This window comes from Trachurus trachurus, assembly GCF_905171665.1.
Source record: "Trachurus trachurus genome assembly, chromosome: 16".
NCBI lineage: Eukaryota > Metazoa > Chordata > Actinopteri > Carangiformes > Carangidae > Trachurus > Trachurus trachurus.
This window is the reverse complement of record NC_139902.1, coordinates 5,879,469-5,897,029: the sequence shown is the minus strand read 5'-3', so window position 1 is coordinate 5,897,029 and position 17,561 is coordinate 5,879,469. Positions and strand designations below refer to the sequence as shown.

General features: G+C 41.7%; 1 protein-coding gene across 1 annotated transcript in view; it reads right to left on the bottom strand.

The window, feature by feature from the left end:
• znf385d (zinc finger protein 385D) overlaps positions 1-17,561 on the bottom strand; it is a gene marked incomplete at both ends in the record, with an annotated part of 93,242 nt that overhangs the window by 26,903 nt on the left and 48,778 nt on the right. Inside the window, one exon of the mRNA XM_083989140.1 lies at positions 13,591-13,759. Within this exon, the coding sequence (XP_083845266.1) occupies positions 13,591-13,759 (169 nt within the window). The remainder of the gene's footprint in view (positions 1-13,590; positions 13,760-17,561) is intronic.

Below are 17,561 nucleotides of genomic sequence, written 5' to 3'. Positions count from 1 at the left end.
TACCTTCAATCGTCAAACACCCCGAGGTATAGCTGAACTCAAAGACAGTGACTGACTGTTAAGATACTGTTTCCCAACACCACGAAGAAGGTTGTCAAGGAATCCAACACTGAAGGTTCCACATTCATTTGCAATAAATTAGGTCTTTGTATTTTAAATGATTAACTGGATTATAGCGACGTGGGAAATGAAACGGCATTCAGCTGCTGTGACGTTTCTCTTTTCACTCTTTCTTTCTTTAATGCCATTTGCTGACGGCCCCTGACAGAGCTTGTCCATTTATGACCAGATGACCTTAAGCAAGGGCGCCTATTGATTAGCAACAGAGGATCGAGCGTTGGTGGTGCAGTGTGGCGCACCTACGATGAAATGACCTCTACCTATGTGTGTGTGTGTGTGTGTGTGTGTGTGTGTGTGTGTGTGTATTCCAGTAAATGCTGCAGATGCCCATAGACTCATCTAAAGAAGAACATCTGGCAAGAAAAGGCCATTATTCTGGGCTGTTACACTCAAAGCCATGACTGGAACATTTATTTAAAGTCTGTGGACTCAGCTCAGAAAGGGAGAACAGTGACTTCACTTATTAGTTGCGCGTAATTTATGTTCTGTGTAATTTGAGTTGAGGCTGAATGAGACTAAAGGCAAAAGCCAGAAAATCCACCCAGTTCTTTCAGCCCTTATATTCTAAACACTGTCATTCGGAGACTTGGCAAAAGCACAGACAAAAAAAAAAAGGCAACATGACTTTACAGTTGAACCAGAAAATTGGGTGAATTAAGATTTCATGTTGGTGCGGGGAATGTGTTAGCACAGGTCAGCTGTACATATCAAACATGAAATCATTATTCTCCTATATTCCTCTTCTCCTGTATTTCATTGGAGGTGTTGATCCATAAGAAAATACTGTATATTTGTGGTGTTAAGAATAAACTGTAATTTCAATGTTATTTTAGATTTCCTCCCTGGAGCTACGGCAACAACAGGTCAGGCTGACTGTGTTATTTATTTCAAGATAAATAAATCACACAAATAAACCAGATACATTGTCAATAACTGAATAAATACTGGGCCTACTAATAAGTTATGAAAAAGAAAAAGGTGAATATGAGACAAGAACTGGTAGATTTAAGATAAACAATCAAAGAAGTCTTGTAGACATGAAAAGAGTGAGTTATGCAAACAGTCTGTTGGTACTTAAAACTTAAAAGCACGTCTCCCCATTTCTTTGAAGATTCTAGGCACAACAAAATAAAAAGCTGTTGAGTGTTTCTAAATTATTGTGATGAAGTGAAAGGAACTTGTAGCTGTTTTAACTAAAAAACAAAACAGAAAAACAACAACAAAGAGTTGAAAGAATGAATTCAAAGCAGATTGAAAGGAAATCACAAAAAGAAGGCAAATCTTGCGAGGCTGGATAGTCGTTCCAGGGGGGCGGGGGTTGTTAAATGGCTGGGAGCTATGGCTGCTTTTTTGTGACATCACAAAGTCACAGAAGCCCTGACGGCTGGTTTTAATGCTCAGTGTCTGAACATAGGCTGTGTGGACTTTCTCTGCTTTGATACTTTCAGTGTTAATATGGAACTAGGAACTTGGTTCAGAATCAAAACAGACATGGAAATCTGTCTTCATACAAAATGGGACCTTTAAATGCATTTTCACATTACAGATGTGCAACTAAATTGATATGACAGCCATCAATGACCTAAGTGTAACGTTACATTACCATGTTCCATCAAGCCCAGGCCATTACCACAAGAACAATAATTAATCTGTGAACTGTTTATGATGCGTCTGACCTTGTCGCTTCTGATGAATAATGTTTGTGCCACGAGCCGAGCAGCGGTGACCTCCCCGCAATTAACCACCACCTACTCCCGGTCCACTCCGTTGTGCCAAGCATCAAAACAACCTGAAATCACAGCGATTAACTCACTTGATGTCGCCACGCTCACCAGCCACAGAAAGGCTGCTGCCATCACACCTGCTTCTCTGGGCAGCTTTTCAACGGCACGGCCGCCAGAGTGAGTGGGGGTCCGGAGAGGAGAGGGGCAGGTAAAAGTTGCATGAGAGTTGTGATTCAGCTGCTCATACATGGCTGTCGTTCCCACCACGGGGGAAACTGAAACAAAAAAAGCACTCTCAGAGGCGGTAATCAAGATTCTGTGGTCTCGGTGAAGAAATCTTTTTTTGGTGCCAAGTTTTTCGCTGTGGTGTTTTATTATCAGAGTCCCACAGATTGCTTTTTGTTTAGGTTTTCTGTCCTGCATTTATCAACAGCAGGGAAACCTAATCTGCATCAATTTCTCTCTAGAGATCTTGTTTCTCTGGCAAAGACGAAGGCAAAATTGACCCACTGTTTGGAACAGCAAATACAACAGCATCTCAATGACTGTTCTATCTTACATTGTTGTGTAACATCAACTGGGGAGAGTAATTGACACATTCTTATTGGGAAACGCCGCCTGGAGCTTTATTATTGAGGAACACTCCAAGACTTTGGCAATCTGCTTGTTTGCTCTGATACCTGGAGCGTGAAGATCGATATCAATTTCATCTTTGTGAATTCAGTGGAGAGATTGGTCCATGATTTGTTTGGCCTGACGAAGCACAGACTGGAAGGAGGGGAAACAGTTAGCTTCCAAGAGAGGAAACACACACCATCCAGCAGATCCAATACTCAGCGTGAAATTCTATCCTTCACCTGCAAAACATTTCTTTGACTTCTTGCCCTTCTGTTACCTCAAGGTCAGCTTTCAACTGCAGCTCATTGTCATTATCACTTGGTTTGTTTTGTGAAATGTATTTGGTCATACTAAATTTGGGAAAGTCTAAAGCAAAACTGTAGTAGCAATACTCATTAGTAGCCTATCTCCTCAAAAAAAGCTACATACAGATTCAGCCCAACTAGCCATTTTCCCCTGATTCCAGTCTTTTTGTTAAGCTACGCTAATCACCTGCTGGTTCTTAGCCAACACTTATTGAAATATATGAAAGTGATATTACCTCTATTAATACCTCCGTCTACCTAGCTCTCACCATTTACTCCAAAAGGTGACTTTCTTGTTTGCTACAAAGTGCTAACCATGTAATTACCGCAGTGAAATCATTTCATATTCCTGTTGCTATGGTATCTGAGCTCAGTAAGACCTCTGCTATATGTTGCGTGGAGGAATGACAGGGCAATTTTCCTCTGCCTATCATACAGTCAGTTGGCAAGAACATGTCACTTTGATACTGTGGCTAGCTAGCAAGTTTAGCAAGTGCACCGCTCCCATGACATGTACTCATAGCAATTTTCGATCAAATGACAAGTCTGTATTTATACAGAGAACATGCTGTCAAGCCAATAAAGCTCCATAAATACATGAATTAATACTGCATACCTTGAAAAATCCCAGCTATTTTCAAGCCACTTAAATGCTAACTACTTGATAACAGCTGTCAGTGCTTGAACTTATTTAAAGGCTACATCCACACCACTAAAACGTAGTAAATATATATTTCTTCCCGTTTTAGTTTGAAAACACCCTTTGGAAACTATGATGTAGACATCCATGGTCACTCCCTGATTGGTCCATGATCTGCCTCCAGCTGATCCATGTTGCTTTGACCTCTGTATCTGACCTTGCTGGTTTTGCAAGAAGCTGATGTATATTTGTAGTTTTTTCTTCCAACCAATCAACTGCAGAGTACACAATGCTTCCTGTTTATATCGGCTCACTATGCAGTGTCGGTTATTTGTTTTCAGGTCTCTCTCTTTCTGGAGATATTTAGCTAAGCAGAAGTACTGGGAGTTTAGTCTGAGAAGGTGGAATGAATTTTCCAACATGTAATAGAGTTTAAGGGCTATAAAAGTCAAAGCTGATACCTGTTAAATCCCTGAATGTGGACTAATGATGTTAATGTTAGAAATGCAAGTAATAATAAGCAAGGACAAGAAGAGTTCTACCTTAATCAGTCGACTTGTTACAGAGCCTGGTTGGTAAGGCCATCCCATGTTAAGTCATGCATGTATTTGCCCTTGTGTTGGGGGTGAAACCATCTACCACAGTGTCATTAAAGAGCCATTTTCTGTTGGAAGGGCAGGTGATTAAAGTGTATTTTGGCTGGCCTAGGACGCCCTGCACTCTGGGAAGCCTCCAGTAATCCATATCCCCAGTCACTGTGACCTAACTGGCTCTGCAAGGCCCAGTTAAGAACTCAATCCCCTCTCATTAATGGAGGTAATGACTGTGATCAATCTAAAGTTGGTATGGGCGAGCGGGGGCCCGACAGCAGAGTAGGAGGAGAGAGACAAAGAAAGAGATAGAGGGATTGAGGCCAGGTAAAAAAAAGAAAAGAGAATGGTACAAAACAAGAACAAAAGAGGAGAGATCTGCAAGAGGAAGAAAGTGAAAAGTTAAATGAAAGTGAAACTGGAAAAGTAAGCAAACACTGAGCCATAAAAAAGAGAGGAAAATCAAGTGTGTGAAAGAAAGAGAGGGAGGGAGAGAGAGAGAGAAAGTGGAGGGAGGTGGGGGGGTATGAGGGACGTGAGAAGGTGAGAGGAACGAGATAACATTAAAAGAGAGTAATCGAGTATGGAACACAATTATAGCCAGAGAAATTGAGAGGGTGGGAGTGGTGAAGGCAACAAAGACGAAGAGAGCCGAGAGGACGGGAGATCAGGACAGGTGCTGCAACCCTTCGAGACAGGACACCACTTCTTTTCTTCCCTCCATTTGTACCTCAGCCTCTCCCGACTCCCCCCACCCCCCTGAGATTTGCTTTGGCGATAGAGGAGAGACGGCCCTCTGAAATCCTTCCACTCTACTTAGGCTTTCAGGCAATCACAGAGCTCCCCGGAGATCTGATTACCTTTCTCAGTGAAGCTGGATTAAGCTCTTTAATTAAAATGATTGGGCCTTATTATATGCTGTCACAACTTAAAGGACAGAAATCCCTCATGGCTCTTGAGCTCTGTCAAATTTCATTCGACATTTATGATTTTCCCTCCCCCCTTTCTCCTTCTCGTCAGTATTCAAAGTGGGTAAATGAGAAGCGTCACGGTTGACTATTCCTGGAATAAAAGATTGATAAGGTGAAAAATTTGCATTCACAAATAAGTGTGCATCAACGCTTGCAATCATCTTTTTTGTTGAAAGGGGGGAGTGGGTTAAAAAAAAAAAAGGGGGACATTATCTCAGATATTTAACAGCAGCGGGAGTCATTGATTTGAATTCACACTGATTTATCTCTCTTCAATTTCATCCGAGAGCAAATGGTCCGCGCCTAATTTCTGTTGGGGAAGTTTCTGCGGTAACACATCACCATACAAAATCCCCACAAATGAGAACATTTGCGGCGCTGTGCAGGTACGGAGCCAATCTAATCACACACTCATCAGGTTTTGTTGCTGTCTCTCTGACGTCGGTCCGTTAGGGCTTTTTTCCAACCCAGTGCTTACGTACGGAGACTTAGACACATGGGCAGTTTTCTGGATGGGGGTAGGGGAGGGGAGGGGAGGGGAGGAGAGGGGGGGTTGGGGGAGGGCATCAGCTGCCGACGGGGACTTGAGAAAGGAGAGTGCGGATGGAAAAAGCCTGAGCTAGCCTCCTGCCTCCCAGCAGCCTGCTCCATTGTACAGCTGCTGTCAGTGCTGGCATGGCTCCCCTGACAATCTGCTCTTTAATAGCTAATATCAGGGTACATTTCCTCAGGCACTGGACTGGAACTGAGAGATGGCGGGCTGTGCTCTGGGCATTTCTCTCTCTCTCCTTCTTTGCCTTTCTCGCTCTACCTCCACTCTTTCCCTGGCGCTGGGTATGAGGACACACAAACACACACACACACACACGCTAGAAAACTTGACAGGCGGCCGCTGAGTCACCCTGCTAATCTATACTATCTCCCTGTGTCCAGCTGTTCATCCATCTCAGGTCACACACACAAAGTTCAATGATGAAGAATGCGGATGCTATGCGTTCATGTTCTTTGCATTTAGTCCATTCACCTTAGTGTGTTTTGTTTTCATCATACTGGGTAAGAGATGTTCAGTGTTTTCATGTTTTCACTTTAGACTGGAGAATATTTTGTCTGCACAATAGATCATTTACAGTGAATATTAATCTTGTACTATAAAAAACGTAATGTCAAAATTTACTGTTTAGTAATTGAACTTTAAATGTCTTCGAAATTCCACTGGTTTCCACTGGAGTCGATTTATAGCTTCTGAGTACTGCTGCATGTCAACAAAACAACTGATCTGCATGAGCTTTTGTCGAGGAAAAAAAATGGCTGGGATAAATAAAACAGACCATATGTCATGTCAAATAACATCTCTGGTTAAAGGAAGAAGCTAATCATTTGCCTATTAGTTGAATACAAATCTGTACCAGCATTGATTTGGATGTTTAAATGGTTGCTTTGGATGATTTAAATGCTAAATTAAAACAAAATTTCTCTTATTAGTTGTAAGTTAAGAGTTGGAATTAATGCAACCTGGTGTCTACTTCCTCCTGCTCTCATTTCTAAATCTTGTCATTTTTATTATAAAACTTTTTTAAAAATTGCTCAACATTGTCTTAAAGAAGAAATTCTAAGCTTTTCAATTTGACATTAAATGAACACTGCACATTACTATACATTTATTATAATAACAGGTATGTCATCAATTAGACACATCAATCTCAGCTCTCTTGAAACATCTGGGAATTCCTGCTGATTTATCTTTACCGTGTATCCTCATATAAAGCCAACAACAAATATAAACAGATGAAATAAAATAATAATTAACTGCAGACCTGTTATTACAAAACAGCACTTAAATGGCACGACCAACAGGTACTTTGCTAAACCAAAATTAAGCAATCACATCATATTGTTCCCAGCTGTGGGGATGTTGTGTTTTGGAAGATAAAAAATGACCACAGACCAAACATGTTTCTCACTTTGGATTTTAGAGCAAAAAAACAAACCCACTGAAACCTCTCTGCAGAAAGCAAGCAGAGCTCTGCCTCCCTGTTGTTGCTGCCTCCTCTCACTACAACCATTACTCTTCCCTGAACTCTTGCTTTTCATTAGAGGAAGTTTGTTGCCACTGATACACCGTCAAATACTTCAGGCTTGCAGATAATGCAGCATTTACCCGCCTCGACAATTAATTCTTCTGACATCTGAGCACATTAATATTCATTACCCAGTGCCACTTGTGACAAACCGCCGCCCCCGCACGCTGTAGATATGATAGTGAGATGGTGTGGAAATGTGCTCCTGTATTTTTTTTTTAAGGGCACTAAAATGATTAATGGCCATTTGTGTGTTTGGTTACGACAGCGTGCGGCTGAAGGTGTTTGAGTTCTCTGCCTATGTGTACAATGTGTTTACAGTTTTTCCAAGGCCTGAGTGCATGTTTAATGTCAGGGCTGTGTTGAACCCATTACAGATGGGTGTCTGAGTGAAGGGACAGTGGGTGGAGGTGAGCGTCTGAGTGAATCCCACCTTTGCTTTTGTTTCGCCCGCTGGTTTTAAAGGAACTGCGTATAAAGAACACCACAAATGCCTTGAATTAAAGCTAAGCATCTGCACTTTAAATCTGTCACACCCACTTCACAACAGCTTCTCCGTGAAAGCACTTCAAATGTATTCCTCATTATGCCTCATTGCCTGAAAGTATCATAGATTGTTTGGTGCCTTGCAATGCGAGGCGATGTTCTGTGCATCTCCCCTCCTTTACTCTGACATGTTTGGTGGAAACTCTGAGATCTTTTCTGGAGATTTGACTTGTTGCTGTGACACCGAGGAGTCATCTTTTTTGATTTTGTGTGCAGAAGAACGGATACGACACACCAGACATGCGTCACTCACACATTACTGATGTGATGTGCCAACGTTGTTTTGACACATTTTTTCCTCTGTAACATTAAAGTAAATACAGCTGACTTGACTCCTGTCAGACAAATGAAACTCACATCTGTCAGTGACTGTTTTAAAACAACACAGTGAAAAATGTATATTTCAAAGTTAATATGAGCCTTAAGAGTTCTGTGTTCAACAAATCAAGTGGTTATCTTTCAGGTAAGGCAATATATTTTTTTTTATAACAACATGTATTTATTTATATATATATATATATTGTATGTGTTTATTATTCCATCACTGAGACAATAACTGTTTGAACATACTCACTTAAATGTAATTATGACACACTTCATTTTACAGCAAGAAAAAATAATGCACATCATCCCATAATTTTAATGGACATTTGTACAGATGATTACTGCTTTCTTTCTATCTATCTATCTATCTATCTATCTATCTATCTATCTATCTATCTATCTATCTATCTATCTATCTATCTATCTATCTATCTATCTATCTATCTATCTATCTATCTATCTATCTATCTATCTATCTATCTATCTATCTATCTATCTATCTAGCTATCTATCTATCTATCTATCTATCTATCTGACATTGTGAAACAATCCAACATTGTTTCAAACCAGGGTCTTTATTTCATCTTGTTTCTTTTCACAGCAGAATTTCATTTCATTTCAGCCATTTTTTATGTCAAAATGTCCTTTTTTAAAGGTCGGTTTTATTTCGCAACATAACTCTTCCTCTGTGATCAGATGTTATTTCATAAGGACGTATTTCATAATGACATTTGGAGCCAAAAGCCAGTCACATTAACTGGCTCTGTTCTCTTTGTCTTGATTGGCAGATGGAGACTTTGCGATGACAAGTGGCAGAGTAAAATAAATGACATTTGGGGAAAATGATGTGGTAAAGTAAAATCTGACTGGAAAAAAAAAAGTAGGCCATTTGGAGAGTAAAACCGCTGGAGTGAAATAAAACAAAGGGCCCATCAATAAATTCTGTTATTGTGAAAATAAGCAGGATGACATATTTATTCTATGATGTTTTATACTGTATATTCATGTAGTGATGAGAAGTTTGGGTTCGTTAGATACCACAGCAAATGTTGTCACTTACGACTAGCTTACAGAGGGATAGTATCAATTATTATTATCATCTAAAAAAAACAACAACTGACATTTATAACATTATCTTATGACAGACCATGTCTTCTGGGACATAATTAGATTTTTCTTACAACCAACCATAAGTAACTTGAGTATCCTGATTGTAGAAAGTGAGTTTTCTATTTTTTTAAATTGAGACTATGTGTTGTCTTAATGAAAAGTGTGCATTCTAGAGACAACTGTCTTACAAAGGCTGTCAGGACTTCTGTAACTTTGTGATGTCACAACAAAACAGTCACCACCCTCAGTTACATTCCCACCCATTCCCCGGATTTGGTTTCTCTAAGTTTACCTCTACAACAAGGCTAGCCAATCAGAAGAGATGCTTCCTCTGATTGGTTCACTTTTCTCTAGTTGCAAGAGCTCCAAAGATAAACTAGAGATATATCTCTTCCTGAATATTCAAATGTATAGTAAAATGTCAGACCTTTACTGGAAATCATGCTCATCGTAAAAAAAAAAAAAAAAAGATCACGAAGCTTCTTTCATTGAAAATCTGGCAGGTTAATTACTGAGCCTTGGGTGCTCAAGGTTCCCACAGCACATGAACACCTCACAGGTCACATCCCTTGTGTAGTAAAAAGAAGAAGCAGAGTAAGAAAAATGTGAAAAGATTGTATTGAAACAACTAACGGCTCAGTAAGAAGGATCCAAGACGTCACAGGAAACATCATAAAGTTGTCAGTGCGTTGAATGTGTAGCTGTGTTCGCTTGGTCACCAACGTTTTAACAGCACATCAATCAGTTCTGTACCAGATACTCTGATTTCAGCCGAGTCCTGTCACATTTAAAAACCAGCACAAAGTGTGATCGCTTGTGAAGGCGCAGGCTTAAATGTGCTATAGTGGTTCTTGTAGAAAAGCATCTTTTATTTCACAGCCCGTGTTCCCTGTGACCTGGACTCCTCTGAGGCGGGAGCCAGAGGTTTCATTACATCACCTGAAAGCCGAGAGCCCTCTTACGGTAAATGTCGTCTAAACTGCAGAGTAGTTTAGTTCAGGGGGAAGCTTCAGAGCAGCTTGCTCCACTTAATGGTTTGACATTTGTATAGCAGCTTACCGACTCTGTGGGATGCCAGACAGGCTGCTGCCGAGTGCAAAGCTTTTAATATCAGGTAAAGAAAAACATATGAGCTGTGTTAGGTGAAGTGTTTCAATCTAAACACTTTTTAATGATGTTTTCTCGCCTCAAAAGAACTTTGTTAGTATTTGCCATATATTTATGAGCCAAGACCACCAAACCTGGACGTCTGCTCTCAGACCCCTGGATGAAACCAGCTGATTTGACCTCATTCAACCTGTGTGAACGGGTCAGGCTTTGGCGAAAAATAGGTCACAGTTCACATTGAGCTCCAGAAATGTGCTCCTGATTTCGATCCTCGTGGAACATTGGAAGAAGACATGGGTAGAGGCAAAATTAATCCCAGAGTGCGACGGCTCAATGTGTTTCCAATTCCTTGAAAAAAAAAAAAAAAAACTCGTATTGTTACAGTTAAAGGGGAAGACTTTCATGGGGCCAATTTCATGACATAATAACAGGCAGCTTCAGGAATATTACAGCAGAGGAGACGGAGAGGGCAGAAAGACGTCACTCTGCACAGAACCAGTATGAAACACTGCAGATAAAACCGCTTTAAAATAATCGGCATCTGGTTCCTGTCAGGTCGCTTGGAAGTTGTGGTTAGTTTTTGTTTACTTTTTTTTTTTTTTTGTTCAACATGTTTTTAACGGGAGGCTCTGCAGAGAGTATAGGGATCTCTCTCGGCAGACACCTGGTCGAGATAACTGGATTTAAGCAGCCACCTGGCTACAACGTGATGGATATTAAGTTACACAGAGTCAGCATTCAACAATGTGCACCAGCACAAATGTAATTAAAATGGGATAATGCAAAGGCAAATTCAATATAGGAGGAATGAGGCTCGGAGCACATGGTTATATAAGTTGCGAGGCTTTTGGCTGCGGACGGACGACCCCGTGCAGCAACCACGTCAGCAGTGGAGGAGGTTTTAGAGCTGTGCGGCGCGGCCACACTCGGAGGTGCGGCTTAAAGCCTGGCACCCGCTGCCTCCGCCTCCTGGCTCTATCGCACGCCGCTTCTCTGATCTCGGGCCAAGGACTCTGCATCCTTTGCGTGTCTTTGTAATCTTGCCGCAGTGAATCACACAAATGGGGGGATAATGGCGCGCACTTTGCGACGGCCCCTCCTCAAAGACGTTCACAGAGCTGCATTTAGAAATTAAAACTCCCCCCCCACCCTTAAGCTCCTATACTTCCTGTTTCCACACACACCTGGCCAGTCCACGCACACAGTGGGCGTGATTGTTGTCGGAGGATTAAACTAATTGTTGGACACAGACTCTGGCTTGATTCGGACCAGAAGCGGCACTGTTTGCTTCAAGTCCCAGTGAGACAACGAGGAGCAGATTATTGAGTTTGGAGGTTTATCAAACGCACAAACATAATTATTATGAAGGTACAATAATAAAAGCCTATGAGAGACTAGGAATACAGCTACATGTTATAATGTAATTACGATAATGTAATTTAGGACAGTTTCTACATATCTAATAACAACATGAATACATTTTATATGCACCAGACACTAAAAAGTTGCTCTACAGTTACATGAATGAGATAAACTCTCATATAAATATATAGTGACAGAACTGAGTGCTAACTGATCCAACTTTAAAAAGGTGGGTTGAGTGTTTCTCTAAAGCAGGGGTGGGTGGCACATGATGGGAGGGTGGGAGTGGGAGTGGGGGTAGGGGTGGCCTTGAGATGGAGAATCCTCTGTCATCCCTGATGCAGTTTTGGACAAATGCCGACCAGAGTTTATAGAAAATGTGATTAATGCTGCAGTGCGTTGCAGAGCAAATCTTGGTTCCATCGCCAGAGCGCCTTGCATTCAAGTGAATGAAGGAGCCACTTTTCTCTGTTGTCTGTCTGAGTCTGGCCCTGGATGGTCAGACAAGATGAGCACTTGGTCTGGAGGACTGAGGTCCAAACACAGCCTTCAATGACCACGTGTCCTGCAAAGATCTCCTGACTCGTTTTCTCATATCAACTCGTTTATATACATGACAATTGAAAAAAAACAAATTATGGCCTTAATCTGTCTATATACTGTATAACTGGACAACTAAACTGCATGTAAACGTGTTTTTCAACCTTGGGGTCGGGACCCCACGTGGGGTCGCCTGGAATTAAAATGGGGTAACCTGAAATGTCTAATAATTTGATTAAAAAAATGACTGATAAAATATATTTTTAACTGATTATTATTCTTTTTAAAACCTCAAACAACTGTATTCTATACTTTCACTTTCTCAAAAATAAATCCAGTTCAAATAAAATGCAGCATAACAATATCTGAGCTGACACATCTTGATTGACGGCTGCGATCACATGACTGCATGTGATCGGGGGTCGCCAGAAATTTGTGATGTCAAAATGGAGTCACGCATGTGCGCATGCTTCACAACAGTAGAGACGGCACAAAGTGTACCATAGAAGTCAGTCCGAACTCAACCAAGACATGTGCCTGGCCTGATGCATCAGCATCAGTTCAGTGCATTTTACAGTAAACGCACAGTACAACCATCAAGAAGATGTGTTTTATATACACTGTATATAAATATATATGTAAAGGAAGCCTAAGTCATTTGTAGTATACATTTTATATTTTCAGCCCCACCTAGCTGGGACCAGCATGTCCTGTTGGGCGAGGCGTTGAGAACTCTCAGTTTTTCACTAGGTGACAGAATAGGTCAACTGGAAAGGGGTCCGTATTAAACCCGCTGAAACCCACTAGTGTTGAGGAGGGGGACATGTTTCTGTCAACTGTTTGATTTTCCCTATTGCATGCAAACTGGGACATGGACAGAATTCTAATGAGACGCCCAACTCCAGCTATGAGCAGAGCTCCACTTAGCTGTGCATGTAAACGCACTGAATGTCAGACTATACTTTCACACAGATGTGATGTTAATGAATTTCCCTTTGGGGATCAATAAAGTAATTCACTCTTATTATTCTTCTAGGTGCAGTAGCAAACAACAGGCGCCTGCCAGATCCACTCTCACCTACAGAATCATCATCAACCCGTCTGCTTATGCACTGCAAATCCTCTCTCTCAATTCACACATCACCACCATCAGACATTACACCTACTTTGTACGAGGAAGCTGGCTCGCTAAGGTGCGTTCGGCGTCCTGTCCGACTGATTCAGACATTTGCGTTCTCACATACAGCTCCCCCTGGGTAATGTCCTGATAAGTTCAGGGTTTGCGGTGCATGTGTGAAAGCTCCATGTGAGTGCTGAGCCGGCAGCCAGCCATCGGCAGAGCAGCCAGCACACGGTTGATATAATCAACACAGAGTCCATCCAACTCCTAAAGTGATTGCATGCTGTGTGCAGCAAGTTTAACATGCCAAATGTGTGGATTTTCAGCTCCAAGCTTCACTCTCCACAGGAAAGCAGCAGATACATGACAAGAAAAAAAAACAAAAAAAAACAAAGACCGTGTGTTGAGGAATGTGGAGCGAGCAGGAACACAAACCTTTCCTGTCGGTGCCATTGGGGACCTGTGAGGTGATGATACCCTTGGCGATCTCCTGGTTGGTGGTTTCCTTGGTGACCACTGAGCCTTTGAGCTTACTTTTCGGAGCATCCAGGGCTTTTAGCTTCTTGGCATGTTTGGTCCCCTTGTAGTGGGCCAAGGCCTGGCTCTGTGAGGAGAACAAATAACAGGCTCGATTTAACGCTGGAAAGGCGGAACAGTGGGCAAGGATGAAATGAAATATGAAAACTAAAGGAACACAGGGAGAGTCAATGAAGCAGACTAAACACAATTATTCAGGGGGGCAGTTGATTCGTCTTGCTGCCCAGCAAAAATGGTTATTATTTGATTCTGTTTCTGCCCATTTTTATTCAAAAAAAAAAAAAAATCCTGCCCCTTTAAACTGACACCCAGGTGATGTTATTGAAGTCCTAGTAAAAGCATCATTTTACATAAACGCAACATAAAAAGGACTTGACGTCAGATCATGTAAAAAGTGCAGAGTTTTGCCAAATCAGCCAGTCATTGTTCCACCACCTGAAAAACCTGCTGAGATTTGATTCAAGCGGTGATGAAATGACCATCGGTTTGAATATGAAGCTCTTTTCTTTAATTAAAAATTCCTGGATCCTGCCTGATTGGGAAATTCGTATGACCCCCCCACTGATGTTTAATTTATGTAGCGGGCTGCTGCTTTAAAGTCAGGACACGTATTAGTGCCACCAAGATTCACCTTCACAATAGATTCATCCAGGCACGGCCAGGAAGTGGGACATATGCAAAGACTTTGAGCTGTCCTTGTTTACCTCTGCACACCTCCCTGCACACTTTGCCTGTGGCAAGAGCGAGGGTATCAGGAGGGATGCAATTGCGCCAAACCAAACCGCACATCCCCAGAAGACATCTTTATTTATGGGCCACAGAAGGGAATCTTCACTAAGGACTGCTGGGACAAAGAGACCATTCAAGGTAGAATCACTGCTTTACAAAAGAAGCAAAACAATGTTCATGTTTCCCTTTGTTCCTTCTCCAGAAAGAATTCAAAATGTAAGAAAATAAACCCTCCCAATCTCGTAACAAAGGTCTTGTTGCATTTTGTTTTGGCTGCTTTTGCTGTAATTTATTTGATTGTGATTGTGAACCTTGGAGAGTGACTTGAGAGGGTGAACAAGAGCAGCTGACAAGTTAATAGAATGAGATGGAGAAAGGGGTCTCATTATAAGAGGGGAAGAAAGTTACCAGAAATACATAGTTTAATAATTTTCTTGGCAAAGGTTGTGAAATTGCTGAATTGGCCTTATTTAAATGTTTTCCCTCCATCCGAGGAAGCGTTTTTTTGGATGAGGCGTCGCTTTCTCAAATAGAGTACACATCTTTTCCTGGCACAAAAACCATCCATTTTAACCCACATTCATCACTCTGCAGGTACCAAAGACATAACTTATTTTTTTGTCATGAGACCAAGGTGATATGGATGGGTGTTTAATGCGACTACAGCAATAATTCATCTTTCATTAGAGCAATGAAGTGGAGGAATTGCCCGAACTCCAAGTCTGACACGGGGATGATTAAAACTGGGGAGGAAATCATTTGTTTTCCTTGCAGGTGCAGTGGGGGGAAAAAAACATCAAAACGACTGAGCTCGCAGGATTGTTGCAGGATTTAGAGAGGCTGTCTGAAAACCGAAAGGTCACAGTTTGAATCCCAGTGTATCCATCAACAGGCGTGCACCCGTGAACAAGACGACCCCTTTGGGCGCCATAAGTAAAAATGGGAACAAGTGGCAGATAAATGGTGAAAGTGTGAGAGTGTAGCCCTGCTGTTAAGCTGTGAAAAAAAGTGTTTGTCTGATTTAGTTCTCAGTACAGATCCAACTAATTCTGGTTTATAGAAAGTAAACAAACAATTTCACAAGTCTGTAGAGCTGCTTTGCATCGGAGACTAAATGGTTTTGTCTTTTTAACTCATTTCACGTTGGAATGATAGAATAATAAGTCATGACATTTCCTCAACACCTCATTAACGTCTTCATATAAACAGAGCTCCTACAGCAGAACAAGGTTCACACACACAGATACTGGATGTTCTTCTACTTCTGCACCACTCGATTTCCTCTGTCGACAGTGGATTTCATGATGAAATGTAACATATTGTGAAACGCTGAACAAAATAGTCCCTGAAGATGGTAAAATAAAGATTTTCCAACAAACAAGCTCGCAGAGAAGAGAAGATGTCAATTCATTCAGCTCTAAGATAGCACCGATGCAATGAATTTTTTTTGTGATCAGTGTTTAGTGGTTAGTTCCAAATAAACAGCTTTTTTCCAACTAGTTAATGGACTGAACCCCTTAATGGGCCAAGTAACGGCACATTTTTATAGTCAGTAACGGTAACGGCGTTATAACATGGGAAACTCATTACTGAAAAAAGTTGCACCGTTAGAAACGCCATTATTTTATAACGTCGTTATTCCCCTCACTGGTTTCTAGAGATCCGTCTGTTAACAAAAGGTCACCACATGGTTAGGTGGCATCAGCTGGGAGAGCTTGTCCCGCAGCACAGTCAGCCTCACTCATGACTGAGCTCAAGGTGTGTGTGTGGGGAGGGTGTGAAGTGTAGGGTCATGGAGGGGACGACATCATCTCCAGACTGGCTGGTTCTGTAGGTGACCTACAGGCTGAGCAGGAGTAGGTCGGTGATGGCTTTGAGGTACGACAGCGCTGCTCTCTTTTTTTTTTTGGTTTTGTTTTGAGAGAGGCGGGGGGGGGGGGGGGGGGGCAGGATATGATGACGGAGGATTTGAGCACATGCTGTGTCTCTAGTGAGGTGTCAAAGATGTCATGGTGCTGCAGGGTGGATGCAGAGCCAGGTCAGGGCCGCTCTGTGGGGCTTCTCTTTTGAAAAGCCCGTTAACGTCCCTCTCCGGGGTGGAGAGCGTCGTCACTGTGGTGGGGCAGCAGGAAGGGGCCGAGGAGTAGAGGGTGGGGGGAGGCTGAAGCTGAAGCTGGTGGATACAGTCACGGGGGGATGGTGTAGTAATGATATTTTCATGTTGTACCTCATGTTCAACTTTAAATATGACATGTAGGGAGCTGGTCTGAGTCCTCAAAGGAGGAGGAGGGGGAACAAGATAAATGTGAACTGTTCAGCTAAACTGAACGAAGGCTTTGTCCAGAAATCTGGAAATCCTCAGCAAAAAAAAAAAAAAATCTGAAAAATCACATGTTTGGAAATTGAGTTACAACATCAAACTGGCGACTGTCTGTGAAATGGAGGAGGAGGTAGGGGGAAGTGAAGTGGAAATTTTAGGTATCAAGATGAGGGAGGTGGGTTCAGGTTCGGGAACATGCTGTCCTGACTTTATAATTCAATTAACTAGATGTGATTTAAATAAGACTGACCAATTTCTTCCATAAACAACGGTCCAGTTCCTGGTGGTCAGACTCGGTGAGAACGGGCCAGAGGCTGAACACAGAGGAAAGTTTACAAGTGTCAGAGTTCTTTATGTCCATGCTGAGTGAATCCTGCTCTCACGAGGCTCCAACAACTGTTCATTAATTTAATACTGAAAGAAAATTATCTCCAAAGCCCAACATTGATGTAATGGAGCTTCAATCATTTTATTTGTGGAATGGTTTGTTCAGTTCTTTTCCTTTGTGGATTTAAGCTGTTTCTTATTTTTTATATTATTATCATTTGTAGGGCTGGAGCCACTTTTATTTGTAATACTGAGTTTATGCACCATTTTTAGCCAGTCATAAATCTTTATGACCCAGATTCACAGAGTATGTACCAAGCTGTGTTGGCACCAGTATCACAGGGAAGCAAGTTGTGGAAGAACAGTGTTAGAGGGAAACAGAGGATAGAAATTAAAGTCAATAGTAGAGTAGATTTTAGGAGGCTATTCGCCTTATAATGAGCAGGAGATCCTCCACATTGTTTGCACATCATCACTCCTATACATATGCGCA